This window comes from Aptenodytes forsteri, unplaced genomic scaffold (genome assembly GCF_000699145.1).
Source record: "Aptenodytes forsteri isolate BGI_AS27 unplaced genomic scaffold, ASM69914v1 Scaffold123, whole genome shotgun sequence".
NCBI classification, from domain to species: domain Eukaryota; kingdom Metazoa; phylum Chordata; class Aves; order Sphenisciformes; family Spheniscidae; genus Aptenodytes; species Aptenodytes forsteri.
Window position 1 is genome coordinate 2,786,184 of NW_008794408.1, and position 20,575 is coordinate 2,806,758.

General features: G+C 42.4%; 1 protein-coding gene across 1 annotated transcript in view; it reads right to left on the reverse strand.

The window, feature by feature from the left end:
* The window catches only part of CLYBL (citrate lyase beta like), a 115,305-nt gene that overhangs the window by 81,119 nt on the left and 13,611 nt on the right, over positions 1–20,575 (reverse strand). Inside the window, exon 3 of the mRNA XM_009288480.1 lies at positions 9,675–9,864. Within this exon, the coding sequence (XP_009286755.1) occupies positions 9,675–9,864 (190 nt within the window). The remainder of the gene's footprint in view (positions 1–9,674; positions 9,865–20,575) is intronic.

Below are 20,575 nucleotides of genomic sequence, written 5' to 3' on the forward strand. Positions count from 1 at the left end.
TTATTTTATTTCAATTATTAAACTGTTTTTATCTCAACCCACGAGTTTTCTCACTTCTACTCTTCCAATTCTCTCCCCCATCCCACTGGGGGGGAGGGGAGGAGTGAGCGAGCGGCTGTGTGGTGCTCATTTGCTGACTGAGGTTAAACCACGACAGTGTCCTACCACTTCCTGATCCATGCCCCTGTTAATGGGGTCTGTGGGTTTCCTCATGCTTGGCTTACCTCTCTGTTTTCAAAATGTGGCCCTTGCAATGTGGAAGAATAAGCAGGGTGGACTACTGGTTACAAGCACAATGGAGTCTTAGGTTCAAGACTAGGTTTCAAGATTAATTGCAATAGAAACCTGGACATACAAACATATTCCTCTGCCTGCTCATGGCCAACAAAAAAGCTCATGGACATACAAACATATTCCTCTGCCTGCTCACGGCCTGGAGCAAATGGTGTTGAGTGCTGAGAACCCCTGTGACTGCCATCTGGGCAGTACCTTTATGTTTTCCTCACCCCCAGTACCACTGCAGCCCTGACAACACAACCCAACGCATGGCTCTGCATACAAACCAAAGTCTGCCCAAATTTGATCCAACAGATTGTTTCTAAGCTACACGTGTATACTGAACATTTTGTATTGGCTTGATTTTCTGTAGCACACTTGAAACTCAACGGCTCCCTTCAAACTAAGTGCTAGATGCTCAATGGCTGTGCAGCCAGGTCCTTCCTGCTATGAAAACAGATGAAATATTGAAAACTGGTCCAGAAATGCGTAACAGTACATGACTTCTAGTCCTGCAATGAGCCTTCAGTAGCCAGGTGTGCTGATGTGCCTGCAGACAGTGGACTACACGCGAAGAGTTGAAGTACTGTGAATTCCAATTCCATACAAACGTTAACTGTATGTTTTAAAATATTTTCCCAGGTCTATTAATGTATTCCTGCCTGAAATCCCTGTTAATACTTAGTCAAGACATTTTCCCTAAGTTTCTAGACACCATTCTGTCAGCAGTAATAGTTGTGTCAGAACATGTCCAAGTCAAACTTAATTGGATACATCTGAATCAGTGGAAAAGAAATAACTGGCAATTCAAAGGCTCTGCTCGAAGAGACACAGGCATTACTGAGCTCATTAAGAAGAAAATTGCTGAATATTGCGATTGTCCTTACGAACCCTCAAATCTTTATGTAAGGAAGATGATTGGCTTGTAGAGTAAAACAATAGGAACAAAAACTTTTATTGTCACAGTTACCACTCAGGAGTGGCAGTTCTTCCAGGACCATGGTGGGATTAATAAGGAAATAGAAACACTTTACAACTTTCATAAAAATGTATATTCATCAGAACTCTTCAAGGATCAAAAAGGCCTTGCAGAGTTTCACTGTACAGTTCAGCTTCCCTACAATAAACCAGAGAGACTTTTGGACTCCCCAATTCCTACAGAAGAAATTTCCCATGCTACTGAGACTTTTAATAATGGCAAGCCACTGGGGAAAGCAGCATTCCCATTTTAATTTTGTGCATCTTTTGAAGAGAAGTCACCCTACTATGCGCCTGTGTACATTTAATCATTCTCTACACACTTTATCAGCAAGCCTTCTCCCTGTAGGAGGAATACAATTAGGTACAGTACTAATTTATTATAAATAAAGCCAAGACCTGGTAAAATAACCTAGTTATCAATGTTTCATGCAACTGTGCCTATGAAGTACTAGCTAACGTTCTCACTATGAGCCTAGAGAAATACCTGCGGCATTGATAAATCCTAACCAACTTGGCTTTCTTAAAAAAAAAAATTATCATCACATAATACAGGAAAACTGTTGACTTTAACTGAAGTAGCTACAGATTTATGGAAACCAACTGCAATTTTTTTCCACTGATACTGTAAAAGCCTTCAATAAGATCAATAAGGAAATTTCCTTTCAATAAGGAAAGCCTAGGATTTTCTTTGTATACTACGCTGACCCATTTTATATATTTATCTCCACCCCCAAATTTAGTTGAAGTGTTATTTTATATGCAAGAGCCTCTTCTCATCAGTGATAAGGAATAAAAAGGTCAGAAGGCCTCAGATTAGGGGAAAAATGGTAGGCAAGGATGCTCTCTTGCCGGCGTGCTGTTTGTTCTGACCCGAAGATCAGATCACTAGAGAGATGGGGGAGGCATGCCTATGGGGAGAAATCTCCATAAAATCAGCACGTATACGGATGACCTGCTCTTAACTGTAATGAACCCAGAGTCATCTCTTACGTATGCGTTATTCGTAGTGGAACAGTTTGAAAAGTGGTCAGGCTTTAATCCTATTTTTAAAAACAGACGATTCAAAAGGATTAATTGAAAATTTTTTTCCTTCCGTGGCATAGCACAGCGATGATCTTTTAAGTGGCTGCTACAAGATATTAAGTAGGAACAAATTCATGCTATGACCTTAAGAGGCCATGCTGCAGATAAGCAAAATAGGTCCTTCCCTATCCATCCTCTTAGCCAAACCGAACTTCCCCTCGCTGCTGAGGGGAGCAGGGAGAACAGAAGAGGCTCAGGGGCTGCTGTTTCCCCTCTTGAGGAAGGGATGTGAGGAAAGGACAGAGCTGAGGCTTCCTCTTCCCCAGCTTCTGTTGCCCAAGTGCTGGACGAGAGCGCAACTTCTTTTTAAAAGACACAAAGCGATACAATCACGATTCACAGCAAAAAGGGCTTAGGAACTTAAACATTGTTTTACAGTGCAGCCCTGAATATTAATAAATTTTATTGGACGAACGAGATCTATTTAGTTCCAGAAGAACAACAATAACATTTCACATTTTCAAGTGTTCCATGTCAGAGGACCCCACAGACGTTTCCCAGCCATACGTACACTCCAAGGGATTGCTTTTAGACCTCTGATACAAAAAATGCTGGGCAGGGGGGAGGGAAGATGGGGTTTTGTTTTGATTTCTAATTATAACAGTGGCATTCCCCATGAAAAGAAAAGGCTGAACCCTAGCCCCTTCAAAATTTGCCTGAGGTAACTTTCAAAGGTCAGAAGGCAGAAGGGACTGTGCCTTGGCTGGCCTGATGGCACACTAAAGAGAGCTACAGAATTAGGCGCCATATATCCCCATTATTCAAAACCATCCTACTGACCTCAGTGAAGATGAAGTCACTAATAGCACTGGATTGGAGTCATCAAAATGCTCTGAAACTCTTGTCAAGGCCTCAGAAGGAGGCAGAACACTACAGTAGCAGCTCCAACTGGTCTCTTGCTAGGCTGACTTGGCAGCTGAGACCTCCTGGATGCTCTGAAGAATAGCAGCACTGAAGACAGGATCCTGCTGAAAAAAAAGCTTTTCTAGAAAACTCTCTTGTAAGGGTGATAACCTTACAAGACCCATGAGAACTAACAACGAAATCTCAGCCCACTCTGCCCTTGGAAAATGAAAGCACTGGCATGGAAATCTTCCTTTCTCCAACAGGAGGAGGAAACTTTTCCACCTGATAATAGGTTCACCTGGCATGGAAGCACGGTGAGTAACACAGCTCTACAGAGAAAGCTACAGCAGGGAGTGCTGGCTTGGCTGAGAGCCCTCGAGATATCTTCAGACAGCTCAGCTCCTACACAGAGACCTCTCAATGGCATAACATGCAATTCAGCTTATTGGCTTATATGACTTGGTCAAGCACATTGATGCAGCCATCTTTTTTATCATTGTCTTTTTTACAATTAAAATGAAAGAAAATTCAAGCCTTCTCCTGTGAAGAGCTAAAAATAGATACAGGCTGTTTTCATACCATTTCACAAAACGTCTCTATAGTGTGATGCATTTGCAACATATCAACACTGCAATCTGTATTATTTCTGATTTTATAGTTTTATAATTTCTATTTGAACTGTTCACTTAATAGTATCACCAAGCCAGCCATTCTGAGACATTTGTTTAAAATGTAGAGCAACACTGGAGAAACTTTACATGTACATCAGTAGGGAAGAGTTCCTATCTTCATCTGTGAATAGTAGCTCAGGGAAAGTAATTTCCCTTTAGCAGTATTCAATTCTCCCCCCAACCAAAAACTAAATTTCTGTCGTAGAAATTCCCAATGTCTTATAGAGTCAGACACCTGGGGAGGCAGCTGACAGTCCACACTGTGCGACATTATGGGTCCTGCACTTTGGCCACAACAACCCCATGCAGCGCTACAGGCTTGGGGAAGAGGGGCTGGAAAGCTGCCTGGCAGAAAAGGACCTGGGGGTGCTGGTCGGCAGCCGGCTGAACATGAGCCGGCAGTGTGCCCAGGCGGCCAAGAAGGCCAATGGCATCCTGGCCTGTACCAGAAATAGTGTGGCCAGCAGGAGTAGGGAAGTGATCGTGCCCCTGTACTCGGCACTGGTAAGGCCGCACCTTGAATACTGTGTTCAGTTTTGGGCCCCTCACTACAAGAAGGACGTTGAGGTGCTGGAGCGTGTCCAGAGAAGGGCAACGAGGCTGGTGAGGGGTCTGGAGAACAAGTCTTATGAGGAGCGGCTGAGGGAACTGGGGTTGTTTAGCCTGGAGAAAAGGAGGCTGAGGGGAGACCTCATCGCTCTCTACAACTACCTGAAAGGAGGTTGTAGCGAGGTGGGTGTCGGTCTCTTCTCCCAAGTAACTAGCAATAGGACGAGAGGAAATGGCCTCAAGTTGCGCCAGGGGAGGTTTAGATTGGATGTAAGGAAAAATGTCTTTACTGAAAGAGTGGTTAAACATTGGAACAGGCTGCCCAGGGAAGTGGTGGAGTCCCCATCCCTGGAGGTATTTAAAAGACGAGTAGATGAGGCACTTAGGGACATGGTTTGTGGGCATGGTGGTGTTGGGGCGATGGTTGGACTCGATGATCTTAGAGGTCTTTTCCAACCTCAATGATTCTATGATTATGCATTTGAACCTCTAAAAATAGCGTGTGGAGCCCCAACCAGGATTTGAGGTCAGCATGACTAGTAGACTATGTTCAGCAAGACTAAAGCTAACTTTGTAAAAGAAGGCTGAAATTTTTAGCAACACTGGGATATCTTCCTATCAGCTTCCCTGTTCTGAATTTTTGAAGACCTCCCACAGCTCTGTCTAGTCCCAAAGTGGTTGCAAAAGTCCCACATGTCCTACTCACACCAGAATCAGCTCTTACCCTACTTGCAGGCTTAGTATTCAGCATACTATAACTTTGCTTTTTAGCCATTTCTTCCCACTGGTTCTCCTCAGAAAATTTGCTGAGAAATTTTCTCCTTGTGAACTTCTTGCGGCAAGGTTTTTTTTTTTGTGATTTAGTCAAAATATCAACTAGGAAAAAAGATTGAAAAGAAGGAGAAGTCAACAGATGATACCTGAAATCACGGTCAGTGTTGTAGCGCTTGAAGGTAAGAAATGCAGGCACCAAAACAGTATGCAGATTAGGGTATGGGTATGGGATCCCCTCTTCTGGTGCTCTCTGTGAACCGTTACAAAACATAATTGTGGAGGGAGGCTGCAGGGGAGGAAATCTTCCAAAATTTCTTTGAGAGAAAATATTGTACAGAAAATAGTTAAAGATTTTTAATTTACAACTGCTGCTTCAAAAGCAGCTACTGCAACCAGATGCAGTTTTGCAAATGTTATCAGCTTTGGTTATAGGAAGCTCATCTTCCTCGTTTCCCTCTAAATGAGCAACCAAATGGAGCTGCCGACATTCCAGATTCTTGATCTCTCCAAATCTAACTTAATCCTAATACAAACCACACAGCATCTTGTTAAAATGGACTTGTTAAGATGTGGTTCAAACTTGCTGCTTGGACTTGATGGAAGTGAAGGCCTTCTGTAGACAGGTGTAAGTTTGGCACAAGGCACTGTGAACCTTCCACCAGGTCCTGATTTTCCCAAGACCCAACATTTCGGCAGCAGTTTCAAGAAAATCCATAAGTAGCATTCTTACTGATATAAAACATGGCAATAAATAGCCAAATTCATCAGTACTATTTGTTTTAAGAATAATAATTAAAGGACAGACTCAGTGTTGCTGTGTTTCCCAGTGGTTTTTTTTCTCAGTTTCAGACGACTCACTTGCAACAGGCCACTGAATACTGTACTTCAGTGCATGTTCTTGACATATCTTTCACACAAAGTTTCCAAACACCTCAGAAACATTAATAAATTAAGCTGTAAGAGCAGTAATAATTTCAGCTTCACATTCACAGCCCCTAAGTCTCAAAGTCTTCCTGAGCATCTGTGGCAGATCTAAAAATGAAATTCAATCTTCCAACCACTTTTAATTACGCTTTGCTACTAGATCATGCAATCACACAGTCTAATTCAGGTTGGAAGGGATCTCAGAAGACCATCTCATCCAGCTGCCTCCTCAAAGCAGGGCTAACTACTGCTCTACACCAGGTTGCTCATGGCTTCATCCAGCCAATGCTTGAATACCCCCACGGAGGGAGGATGCACCACTGCTCTGGACAACCTCTTCCAGTGTCTAACCACCTGCACGGGGAAGACTTTTTTCCATTGTCTCCAGTCAGCATTTCCCCTCATGCAGCTTGTGAACATTGCTCTTGCCCTGTTCCTGAGCTCCTCTGAGAAGAGCCTGGTTCTGCCACCCATCCAGCTCCCCTCAGGCAGCAAAGCCTCCATCAAGGCCCCCTCAACCATCTCTTCTCCAGGATGAGCAAACCCAGCTCCTCAGCCTCTCCTCCTGTGCCACGACCACCTTGGTGGCCATTCATGGTCTCCCTCCCGTTGGTCAGCCTCTCTCTTGTCCTGGGGCACACAGCTGGGCACAGCCCCCTCAGAGAGACCCTCAAAAGCCAAGTGGATGGGAGGGACCCCCTTCCTTGGACCTGCTGGCTGCACCCGTGCCAGCACAGCCTTGGAGGCGGGGGGCGCCCCCCGGCCCAGCCTTGGAGGCGGTCGGCCACCTTTGCTGCCAGGGCGCACTGCTGACACCATTCAGCTTGTTGTAAAACAGCACCCAGGGCCTTTTTTGGCAGAGCTGCCCCCAGGGAGTCGCTCCCCAGCCTGTTACTCCAGCAGGCTGGTTATCCCAGCCCAGTGTCAGGAGTTTGCTTTTACTTTTGTTGGACTTCATTACCTTTCTGTCAGGTTGTTCCTCCAACTGTAAAGCCCCATCAGAAGAGCAGCTGTGCCCTCCAGCATATCAACTGCACTGCCGTTTGGTTTCATCATGAACCTGGTGAGAGTGCACTCCATCCCATCAACCAGGTTGCTAGTGAAGAAGTTAAACAGTATTGGCCCCAGCAGAGGTAAGTGCAAAATAGCACATAGCATGGACCACCCGATTCCTGCCAAACTGCCTCCTGCCCTATAGTCTATCCATCCAGTCCATTTTTTCTCAGGCTGATGACCAGGATACTACAAGAGACCACGTCAAAAGCCTTGCTAAAGTCAAGGTAGACAACATCTATTCAGCTCTCATACTCAAGGACAGTAATTTGTTCAGAGAAGGCGATCAGGTATGTCAGGTGTGATTTGCTCCTGATCAGTCCATTCTGGCTAGGTCCTTAGGTGCCTTGAAATACCTTCCATGAGAACCAGCACCATCACTTTCCTGGAGACTAGCGTGAGGTTGATGGGCCCGCAGTTCCTCACTCTTACCCTTTCTGATGACGACTGTGACATTCGCCTTTCTCCAGGCATCAGGAATGTGTCCCAGCCACCATGATCTTTCAGTGATGACAGACAGCAGCTTTAGGATGACACTAGTCCACTAGTCAGCTCGCTCAGCGGCCTCCAGCATGTCCTGTCTGGTCCCATGGACCAGCTTATTTTAAATAGACCCTAAGTCCATCCTCCCCTACTTTGGCTACTACCTCACTCCCACAAATTTTGCTTCTAGGAGACGACCTAGGAGGCCTGAGAGCAGACTCTGACAGTAAAGCCTGAGGCTTAATGGAGCAGTGGGTCCACACTTACCCTAGTCTTCCTTCTCATTTTTGCTGCTGATGTACTCGTAGTAGCCATTCTTGTCCTGCTCATCCCTCACCAGTTTTGATTTCAGCCAAGCTTTGACCTTCCTCATTCTGTCCCTACATGCCTGGACAACGCTTCTGTGTTGCTCCTTGGTCGCCTGTCCCCACTTCTACCTCCTGTCTGCTTCCTTTTTGCATTTAAGCTCAGTCAGGGGCTCATCTGTCATGTCAAGTTCCTATTACAGATTTTCCCCCTAATTTCTTTGAAATCTTATACCCGGTGGCATAGCTCCCCTTCACTTCAACAAAAGGAGAATTTTACCACCCTTTAGAAATTACTACTATCGACTTTGTCACCTTGATCATAAAATTTTGTTTTGCTGTCATCCTCTATTACAAATAGATGCTTCTGCTATAAATGATTTGTTTGATATAATTAAGCTGCACCTAAAAATGCCACAGTTTAATACACAATTGCGCCTTGTGTCATCTTAAAGCAGAAGCCGCCCAAATAGGACCTAAACAATACTAATTCATGGTGACGGCAGATATAATCTTAGTCTTCCACACAGAATTTTAGCAACTGGAAAACGTTTTCCAAGTGTCTTCAGCAGTACACATGAACATTCAGCAATGCTATTTTCACTTTTCAGAACTAAAACAGTGTAACTAAATAGTGAACTAAAACTCTGTAAACTTTTTTCTTTCCAACATACCTGTAAAGACCTGAAGGTTAGAGAGAGCGCTATCAAAGGGAGTCCTTCTGGAAAGCATTAACTCCCAAGAAACAGAAAAGAATAAAATTTCATCCACATTTTTGAGATGACATGGGAAAATTTTCAAGCCTATTTTCATAACTTCCTGGACAATGCATTCATACTCAAAACTTAAACAGTGCTTGCTGTAGTTTGAAGCATTGTAAAATGGACAGGAGAACTGACAAATATGAAAATGATGTGATGGCAAACTTCTGTTTCTGTTCAGAAATACCTTTCACTAGGAAACATTTACACCAGTTTCTCATATACATTGCTTAAGATGTGAAACATTTTAAAATGGTTATTTTCAGATATTTGAAAAATTTGCTTGCAAGCAAAACAACGTATGTTAGATCATTCTCTCTTCTTTCACAGTTCGATGTCAACAGAAACTTGGCACTGGTACTTAACACATCTACATCTCTTTCCCATGCTGCTCTCCATGACTGCTTTCTTGCAGCTCCTTCAATCTAAACCGCCCTCCAAACCCTGGTGCGCTCAGGTTCTAACTTCTCCTTCCTTCAGAAACATCCCTAACAGCACTTCTTCCAAAATGCTCAGTAAGTAAATCTTTCTAAACACCCCAAGGCTCGAACCCAAACCCACACTGTTTCGCTCACAATCTGAAGATGCTTTTGTTTCAACAACAAACCCCACACCTCGTGATTCTGAACTAACTCTTCCTTTCCTGCTTCTCTTCTCACAGTCCATTTCCTCCTCTTCTATAAGAAATATGCAGCAATAATAACAGTATCTCCCACTCTTCTGTGATGAGAGCTTACGCCCAGCTCTGTATTCCTTCAAAACTCCCTCCCCACTTACACGGGATCTCTTTCAGTTCTGGGTAAGCAGATTTTCCCAACGCCTTCACAAAGCCTATCACTGTTACATCACTTTGTATATCTTAAGATTTATCTTCGTCTCTCTGGTTGTCACTTCCCCAAGGCAAATGCAATGTTTTTCCACACGTTCTCTTTAGTGCTGATTGTATCACACAGATACTTTTTAATTACCTTTCTGTTCAGAGCCACGCCATCTTCACAGTCCAGCACCGCACAATCTACATTTAGTGACGGGATTTTTCGTATCTTCTTTTCATCATCCGCAGGTACATACAGCACAGCTCGCCTGGGAACGTACTTGTGAGATGATGCAAAGCGATAACTAAGCTTAGGAACACCAGCTGGCAGAGGAGAATCCACCCTGTAAAGGATATTGTTGAAATTAGACTCTTGGCTACAATTCTGTAAAGAATACTTGACTGTATTTTAAAAGGGAAACATTCCTACCTAGATAGTGGCTGGTTTTGGGTTATTTATATATAGTTTTTTTCCTTAGGAAGAGCCAAGGGACTTATCAGTATTACAGTTAATTACAGTATAAAACTCCAAAACTACTATGTTCAACAGAAGTTGCCAACTTAAACACTCAGAACTGAAGAACTGCCGGGGCTGAGGTTATCCGTGCAGCCTTAATTACGCTGCCCGTTCTGTGCGCTATGGAAAGTATTAAATACAGAAGGATGGTGGTTGGTTTTTCCCTGTCATAGGACTCCTCCATAGGATGGAGGCTGTGCTGGGAATGGATTGGGACTGCTTTAGGGACAAGGCCGCTATCTGCCACGTTTGCTCCAGGAGCTGGATGGCATGCTGTGAACGAAGCAGGGGTGTTGGTTAAAACAAACATGGGTTTGCGACATTGATTTTGCAACCTTAGCGTTATATCAACAAACGTATTTGCATGCAAATTTTAAATAAGCAAAATGGATGGAGGGGGAAATGAGGAAAACAGGAATGAAAACCCCATGTAATGTGGAACCTCACTAATCCAAACACATCCTCTCAGAAGCCTTCAGACCCACAGCACAGACTTCCATCGACAGAGCTCATAAACCCATCAGCAGGCTGTTGGCTGCGGTGCCTTTTAAAATTTATAAATGCTTTGTGCACCACACTTCAGTGCAGGTGTGAGCCTGTGGTGCCACATGGCTTGAGTGGGTGGCATCCATATGGCCCGTAGGTGTCAGGTTTGTGGCGGTCTCCACCCCATGCTGGTACTCCCGGTGAGGGACCAACTAACCCACCCCAGGCGCAAGCCGGGTTGGTGCAATTGGAGGCAGTGGAGCTGCCGGGGGAGGCTGCCCTCGAGTGCAGTAGGGAGCCTGCTTTGCTCCATAATTACAAGCACAGAGAAATAAATTGCAGAGGGTGCCACTGTGTTTCATGGCCTTCCAAAAAAAAAAACAACCCCTGTCTGCTCCTGTTCCTCCCCATTTCACGCTCTACCCCCCAGGCCTATTCTGCTACATCAAAAATGAGGACAAAATAATACAATTTGCCTTCATACTCAGAGCACAAGTCACTTATGCCACAAAATAATCCTACCATATAACACCATTATGCATTATCATGTATATTATTCAGCACTTTGAATAATGCAAAGCTTTTCTAGCACCATGCTGAACATGTCATTATCGCATCATGTCAGGGACCCATGCATTTTCCTATGCCCCTCTTAATAATGCTTCCCAAGTTGCTACACTTGGATGACACATGGCTACATGCGCACGTGGGTTTTCTTCAAAGTGAACATGACTAACCCCCTCAAACACTTGGAAATGAGTTCAGTCAATCTAAATCAGAGTCAATGTGATGTGTCGCTGACAGACCACTGTGATACTTGCCTTTCTAAGCTAACCCTGTTGAAGAACCTTCTCTTCCCTTAGAGTGAGCACCCTAAAAGCCGAATACAGGTCTTGGGTTAAAAATATGAAGAAAGCTTTTATCACATTTTATCTCAGTAAACTAAGTTCAACAGGACAACTATTCCACCATCTCCTCTGCTGGGTCTCTGCATGTCCTGGGTGGACCCACCTTACAAGCCCACAAAAACCCGCCACCAATCTCTTCTTTATAATATGCCTGGTAATACTTAATCCAGCCTAAGTAACAGGGCAGCTTTGCTGTTAAACATAAACAATGCATTATTTTAATACAAGTGCCAGTACTACCCTTGTTAATAAATCTTCTTCTTCTCTAACTGCAACAGCTTCAAGACTTAGGTGGTGGAGGTCCTGACAATACCTGGAGACATGCAACTGAGATCCACTGAGTCTCTCTTAAGTACCCTCTTTGCCCCTCTCCCACAAACCACTTCATGTCTCCTGCCTCGTGTTGAAGTGGGGATGGTAACACAACTTGTGGCAACTCAAGTGGCTGCTAGTTAAATCCACTTAATCCCATTTTCTTGCAGTAGTACACTTTGGGAGAGCAAGGAGGAGGTGGAAGAGTGGTTTATCTCAAATGGAAAGAGAAGGGTCTTTTTTCAGTGTGACACAGAGGTCAGTAAAGAAGTCTGCAGTCCTTCACTAAACATATATGAGGGGACAAAAGTGATTAGTTTCTGTTCTCTTTCTCTGATGGCTTCGACCCTGTAGTTCTCAAAGACACAAAGGACTCAAAGAGCTCAGCCCATTAATAGTTAACTCCAGCCTAGAGCCAAGCAGCCCCTGAAGCACCCTTAATGACTGCCTCTCACCAACCCCCCAACCCACCTGAAACTCGATAGACATGGCTAACACTATAATCTCAGAGCACGCCGAGATGAGACGTATCTCCTGTTACGCGTTTCCCAGGATTTCTTCTGAGCCGTCGTCAAACCAAGGGCTGTTTGACCAGCCAGTTTCCCTCTCATTGCTGCAAGCCCCACGAAGGCAGCTCTGCTCCGCATACCACGCACAACGGCATGTAGTATTGTGTAGGTAAAACCGTCGTTACCCGCAGACCAGATTCAGTCAGGTGTCACCACTGAGGTCTATGAATTTTGTTCAGATGGAGGAGCAGTACGGCTTCCCCAGCAGGCCAGCTGACTCTAAAGAAGCAGTAGATTTAATCCATTAAAATACCATCACCTAATAGGCTTAATGTTAGAAATACTATCACCTGGTGACTATTGGTATCTCCTCTTCAGCTAACCAACTTTGTAGCCCGATGGGCCCAAACCACAGGTTTCTCAGGACACAGACTATTATAAAAATATACTGTCGATTTGTCAAATTATTAGTCTTATGGAACATTTTAGCAAGTTGAAGAAGTAATAATTTTTTCAAGAGCTATGGCCAGGAAAAAAAGATGTACAGGAGGAACTGGTGTCAGTGGACCAATGCAGCATCCTTCTCCTTTCAAAACAAAGAGCTCTGGAAATGTATATGTAAAATAAGAGTTTTCAACACGTATGCTTAGGTGTGACTGCAATAAATGTTTTCATATGCTATTATTTTGGCATATATTCTGAAAAAATCAGCTTCTGTTCTCACTGTGCATTTTCCTTACATAGACATATTTTATGTCCTACAACAAAATGAAATGTAGAGGAAGAAGAGGATTTATTAAGAAATCCATTTGCCTATAGACCTTTTTAAAATGGTGGCAAGGCCTGGGGTGCTATGCATATGAGCAGTTAGCTACTCTGGTAGGAAACACTATCCTGATTATCTCGACTTCTGTTATTTTGATAGAACAAAAAAATCCCCAGCAGTTACTTTTTTAGGACAAAAAAACCCACACAGCACTGCAATCTCAATTATATTGTTAACCCCATGCCATAAAGAGGAAGAAAATCTTACATATGTTTCCTGACTGCAAGTATTTTAATGATTCAAACTAAGCTTGACTACGCTTTAAACTAAACACATGGACATAAGCCAAGTGAATTTGCTAAGACAATGTTTCTTCCTTTAAGCACTGTAAGTTAAAACAAGGACTAGGCTATTGGGTAATGCTCATTAAATTGTTTTACAGCAGCGTATTTTCATTCATAGCATCTAGCAGCACGCTGAATGCTCCTGGGCCTTGGAAATGGAACTAAATTTCTTCAGCAAACATAACACTCTACTAAAGTCTTCATCAAATATGTAAAAGCAGCTGGCAAGTTAAAGTTACTCGTGATCCTCTGAGAACCGTTTCACTCAACAGCAAATAGTTCATCCTCAGGAAGGAGAAAACAAAACCTTTCTGATTACTAAGAGACATTGCACTTTGCAATGGCAGCCATACAGTGTGACTGCAAACCAGTGAAACTACCTCAAATGATACACATTTCCCTGCTGTAAACTGGATTTTCACATTCCAGCGTTGCTCGTACTCACACATATACGTAACTGCACACACCTGTGCAGTCCCATCCGACCCAACAACATATAGCTCACAAGTAAAGCACTCCCACAAGTGATTTTCAGGATCAGCACTTTAACCTGCGCCTCTGTTCCCTGTTTATTTGCTAGATCAAATCGTCCCTGGAAGAGACGCTGCACTGTGAGCTGCCTAACGCATGGAAAAATATCCATTGCTCCACAGGCCGAATCTCTCCTTCTACAATCGTTGGCACCCTGTTGGCAAAGCGTTTCCAACGGACATGTTTAGGCATTTGAATAAAACCATTAAAAAAGCTGGTTAATTTCCACAATGTGTATTTCTGACCTGTGTGCACGTAACTGCGTCCCAATCACAATCCTGGATATCTGTGGTGCTGTGGCAGAAGGACAGAAGTGACCCAAGACCTAAGACCCCACTGAACACGACCCAGCTAATGCAGCAAAATCTCCTACTAATTATTTCTCCGATATGTGCAAAAAAACCCCCAGAGTAAATATAACGGTTTTCCTATGTCGAATTTACTAGGGAGTAGCTCACAACTGCACACAAATAATCCGCCAAAGACAAAGGAAACTTCTACGAAATTACAAAGCCCCGCAATTTGCATAGTAATTCTTTCTAATTAAGAAAAGAAGATATAAGTTGTTTGTTATAAACATCAGCAGGCCCTGTGCAAATACGAAGGGCTCGCAGCCGAGCTGAGTATTTGTCGAATCAAAGCGACTCGCCGGAGAGTTTTATTGGTACAGCTGCGGCACATGCATTTTATCACACATGCTAATAATCCTGGTTATGGCACTAACATTTTAATCATTTGTTCTGTGGGCTTGTTTCTCAAACAATTAGCACTAATGAATGGCCAAAATACCTCGGATCATATATGTCTAATTGCAGTCAAGAGCGGTTATTGTCCGCATGTACATTTCAATTCACCTCTGGGGATAATGTTTGTTAATTGTATTTCTTTATATAGCAAGTGAAAAAAGGCTGTTCACTCAAAAAGGGACTAAGTGTTCTCTTCTTTCCCTTTGTTCCCACAAGAAGCTAAAGTCACTTCAAGAGGCACTTAATCCCATCATCCATGGTTACAATTGCCTTACAGCATCAATCAAAAAGAATCTGAAGTAAAATGATGCAGCTATATTGTGTAATTAAAAGCAATTCAGGTAGTTATTGCTTGGGGCATTTTCCAGGTCCAAATACTTAAAATGGCACTGCGGGGATGCTAAATACTGTAGTGTTTTAAATTTGGTCAACTACAATATCTCACAGAGAAAGGGGAGGAATATGCAAAAAAAAATCTCCTAGTGTGTATTGTAAAGCGAAAGAAAAGAGGAGGAACAGCTAACGTTTGAAGTGACAAAATCTACAAGTCTCCATATAAAAGGCAAATAAAAATATCAAGAAGACAGAAAAGGGGAGGAAAAAGAAAAGGGGGCAGTTTTCAAGGAAAAGAAATTCCCCGCAATTGTTAAAAAGTTAACATGTGAAAAATGCTAACGTTTCCTCGCATGGAAAACAAAAGCTCATGTCACAAGCTTTACCATCAGAATACAGGTCCCCGAAATCTTAGCGCTTTCCTAGTGGAAATAATTCCAAGGTAAACTGAGCAGTTCTTCTTTGGGGAAAAAAAACAGAAAAAGACTTAGGTTAAAAGAGAAGAGCTATGATACTTACTTTTGAATAAAGCCAGAACTTTGGGAAGGTACTTTACCTAACAACTGCCACTAACCCTGATCCAATTATGCTAAAATTAAAACTGGGGGGTTATCAACATATCAAACACTCAGCTTTACATTTTGATTTCTTCCTTTGTTCCAGACCCACTACAGTCATTTCCCTGACCCTCCAAAAACTAATTAAGAAACCCCCCAAACCTGACCCCTCGCCAGGGCAGGCAGAAGCCACCAGCTCTCGTGGTTTGAGATCTCTTGCCAAGCAGCTTTCCTTCCCAGTCAAAGCGCCCTGGAAGAGGCTTTGTCTGATTTTAAACTTCCCCCCATCAGGCTGATACGATCTCGCGCCGATGTAACGCGGAGGTTAATTCCCCTGAAGCTGATGGGAGATATACAGGTACAAAATTGGCCCCCATCCCTCAAGTTTGAAGAAGGTGAAAGAATAAGCCCTAACACTTTCACAGCATCCTTAGGGAGACAGGCGGTCTGCACTGCACCCAGCCGCGGGGACCGAGCGCGGTGGGCTGAAGAAGCGCTCACAAAAACTCAGCGAATTAAGAAATTTAACCCCCGTAACAACCAGCTTTGGATATCAAAAGGGACAGATTGGAGGGGGTCGCTCCCCCGAGAGCGGTTGCCTGCTGGAAAAACTCTAGCGGGAGAAATGAAAAGGGGGCTTCCAAGTGACCTTTAGCAAGCGCTTGCTCCAACTGATAGGACACGTCACATTATAGCCAAAAAATAGAGAGGCGAACCAAATGGGGAAGGAGAACCCCGCTGATAAAAAAAATCACGACGCAGAGAAGTGTGAGCAGAAGAAAGCGGTTTAGGGTTTAAATGGAAACTGAGTACCAAATCCAAAGTTGCTGGCAAGTCATTTTAGGAAAAATATGTATCTTTGGCTGCTATTTATAATTTTTTCCTATCTCCAGTAAATGGATGTAAGTCACACAACTGGACACCAGAGCCTTTCTGAGGAAAAGATCGAATACAAACCAGGAACTTACTGACAAAGGCTTAAAATCACGGAGCCCTAAGCCATAAAATGATAAAAGGCTATCACAGGTTAAATAGTTAACCAAACTTTCTCCTCCCACCAGCACTAAATGTAAAAAAAAAAAGACCTTTTATTTACCCCACCATGTTCTTTCAACTACATTTGACCCTGTTGCTTTGGTTCATTCCGAGCTCCACCATGCCTTGAATTGCTTTGACTGAAGATCAGGGGTTTTTTTCTTCTCAGTTCAAAATGGCCAAATTAGACAGCGAGGATAAAAATAAAAGGACCGCTGGCTTCTCATATCACTAACGTCTCCTGTTTTCACGGCAGCAAAAATAGTCCATTTGTGAGGAAGAGGAGAGTGCTACGGTTCTTTGACTTAATAAGGGAATTTTTAAAGAGATTTAAATAATGGCTCAGGGTGACAAGGGTTGCTGCTTCCTACTAATGGCAACAGGCTGCTTCTCTCGGGCAGCCTGTGTGTGTGTGTTTGCTATCATCCAAGGTTAATTGGTGTCCTGTCTTGGGGAGCTTTAACATACGTGACATACAGTCGAGAGTTCGCTCTCTTCCTTACGGCGTGGATAACTGAATAACTCGTCATGCCCATAAAGTATTCCCGAGCTGAGCTGCGCCTTGCTTTGCTGTCACCATTAGCAAAATTTCTAGCTCCTTGGGATGCTTACTGCTGCTCAGTCAAACCCACATCACTGCAGGGCAATGGAAAAGCGCTGTTTGTCTGTGACACATTCGCTTTGCCGCATTAACCAAAGGAAGGTGTAGTTAAGATAACAATTCATTTCCCTGTTTTCCTAAATATAAAGATAGAGAAACAAACATAAACACTAAATATAAACAGTTTTGAAGTTTTAATTTCTATAAGTAAATTTTAAGTGCTTTCATGTATTTAACGAATGTTGTTTCTACGCTGCATTTTTTAAATCTACAACACTGTAAAATTTTGTTTAGCTATACGTTTTCCGAACAGAAGCTCTTGCATTACGTATTTTTTACAGAACTGCAACTAGCAGCTGTGACAGAAAATTACAACACATTTTAAATAGCCGAAACATCCCACAATAAAGATGAAGATTCAATACCATATCGAGAGGTTTAGAAAGGACTACACATAAAATTAGCCTTTTTTAAGATGTGCATTGAGAAGTAAGAAGAGATTACTCTGGATGTATGACATCGATGTATGATTTGTTTTGGTTTATCACTGTTGTGTACAAACCAATATGCACCAAGTGTGCTCAGGGCTGTGCAACACAAAGGAAAAACCATGGCTTCTGGGGCCAAGCATCTTCCAGTTCAGGAGGAGGATCAGGCACGTATCACCAACAAGCTACCCCGGAGCATCCCATGCCAAATTCTGTCTCAGGAAGTGAATATATAAACCTCTCAAATCTGTAATGGTTGCACTTTTATAGAGTCAGACCCATGTTGGTGGCCTCTGCAGAAAAGCTGGACTTTGAGGAGATTCTTTATGTCACTGCAAAACCACTCTTGCCTCTTCCAATCCTCCCCTCTGGCTCACCATCGGGCACTTCTCTTCCTACTAATTCTGCCTCAACGTTTTCACACACCCCGACTCTGCACCCACCCATGGCTCTATGTACACATACACAAAAATTGATAAAAATGTTTGGACAGAATTTCTTTTTTTCCTGAACATGCTTTTCCCCTCTTTTCTTACCCGATCCCCTCTCTTCCCTCTGCACCGGTGCCCACGCCAGGATACAGGGAGCATCCCCACCACTGGGCTCTTGCAGCTCCCACCACCGGTCCAGCTGTGTGCGTGTTGACTAAATACTGCAAGGTCAAGATCGAGACGAGGATTTGAAAATTCAGCGCTAATTACTGTGATTACAGTCTGAGTCCCAAACAGCCAAAGCCTCCCGAGCAGTTTAGGACTGGGCTGCTAATGAGTTATATGTAAAATAAGAAACAGGCACTTGATAAAGTCAGAATCAATAAAGTGCCATTCCTGCCTGTTAAATGACCTTGCTGTAACACAGAGCCGCCATGTTCACCAGAGCCTACGCAGGTTAGATATCCATATCTGCACAGCGTGAGAGATGAGGAAAACGGTACAGTCCTTAAAGTTAGTTCTGATTTACATCTGAGTTAAAATAAAATTACACTAAAGATGTGCCTGAGAATATTTAGCAGAAGGAAATTAATCGAGTGTCAATATACTAGTGCTGCAGAAGTCATAAGAAGGAAGAAATTTGTCACCCACTTTGGGTCTTTCAGAATTTCTGATTTTTTTATGACAATTTGTATACTTTGTAATTTTGGTTGTGGTGGGGATATTTTACAAACCGAGGTTCCCTTCATGCTTCTGAGAATTTTTCACTAAATAGGCCATATTTTGTCTTGATTTGCAATTTATGGCAGGCTAGGCTTAGCCAAAGCACAAACAGCTTGACGATTCCTGCACTTAGAAATGTATGTAAATTATGGTACTAAATAAAGCACAGACATTTTTACTACTTAGGAAAAACAAAACAATATTGCAGTCTTCTCTGCACTTTGAGATTGCTCCTGTAAATCCACTCGAGCATGTGCTTAGCCCAGAGAAATCAAAAGGACTAGTCAAACACTTAAAATTAACCATGTGCTTAAGTGCCTGCAGGACTGGGGATTAATTTTGGATTATGAAACTGTTCCATTTCCATGTGTTCTTAGGCTATATGTGGGCCAACCTGCTATTTTCAGGTTTTGGCACAGAGACTTGCGCAAAATTGAGACTTAGATGTATGCAGTTGCAATCCAGCTGGTGAATATCTTTTAAACAGTATAAAGATGCTCGATCTCGTCTGGGAAAAAAAACCCTGCATGATATTTTCAGAATAAGATTAAAAGCAAAAATATGATGTTTAGCCAAGCATTATTTTGTAGAAGAATTATTATGTAGAAGAATTATTATGTAGAAGATTTATTTTGTATTAAACTGAACTTATTCAGAATGGTTTCTGTGCCAAATAACTGAGCAGTGAAGAACAACTTAGCAAGCAATTAGTAAATATGAAACCGCTGAAGAACAGAACTATAAAACTAAAACGCACCGCAATTACATAAAAAAAAAATAAAATGTTGTAATTAATAAGCTGATGCAGTATGACAGAAAAAAGAACGAACGCACAAATGCTATTAGTTCAACAGCAAGTGTAGCTACACTAATTGAAAACCAACCGCTCTCTGCTTTTGAATACCAGTCTGGTGGAAATTTTAAAATATTTCCTAAACGGCCGACAAAGAAGACCGCTTGCAAATCCTGCAGTGCTCCAGGCAACACTTAACTTTAGAAATGTCTACAAGCAGAAATACTACCCTGCAGTACGGCTCAGGATGGCACAAACAAGCATCTGTGTTTATTTTTTAACTAGTCAGATTTATAAGAGCAATGAAATCCCTACATAAGCATTTTATATTGACCTGATATGGACTTACTGTTTTAACCAGCTTTTTAACTAACTCCACAAGTTAATAAAGGCAACTACATGAACCCATACTGCCTATACATTAAGATAAGAAAAACATTCATTAAGCAATATCCAGACTGTTTTAATTACAGGAATATCACTCTTATTTGTAGTATAATGTTCGTTAAGTACAGTATAACATTTTCTTAAAATGCCCCAGAGGCAGTTAAACTCTTGATTAGCTATAAAAAAAAAGATCTCCCTTAACTTCAATCACAGGAGTTAAAGCCTACTGCAATGAAATTCCAGTATTTTTAATCATACAAAAAATGTGATATGTAAATCTTTTTAAACATGAAAACATTACATAAGATCAAATGAATTTTCTATGCCGCTATCACTACTCAATGTTAGCAAAATGCAGGAATCTTTCTATGACAGTTGTGGTAGGAAAAATAATAAGCCCGGCCCCATTTCCTTTGAGAATGAAATCAGCTGAAAACCAGATCTCATTTTATTAATTTCAAAAGATAGCAGGGAATGCCCCAAAATTCTGACTTTTATATTTTCATGCCTTTAACTATGTCCCTGTTCAATTATCCAAAGTTAAAACATACAAAACTAGTAGCAGTGGTGGCACTAACCAACCTTATG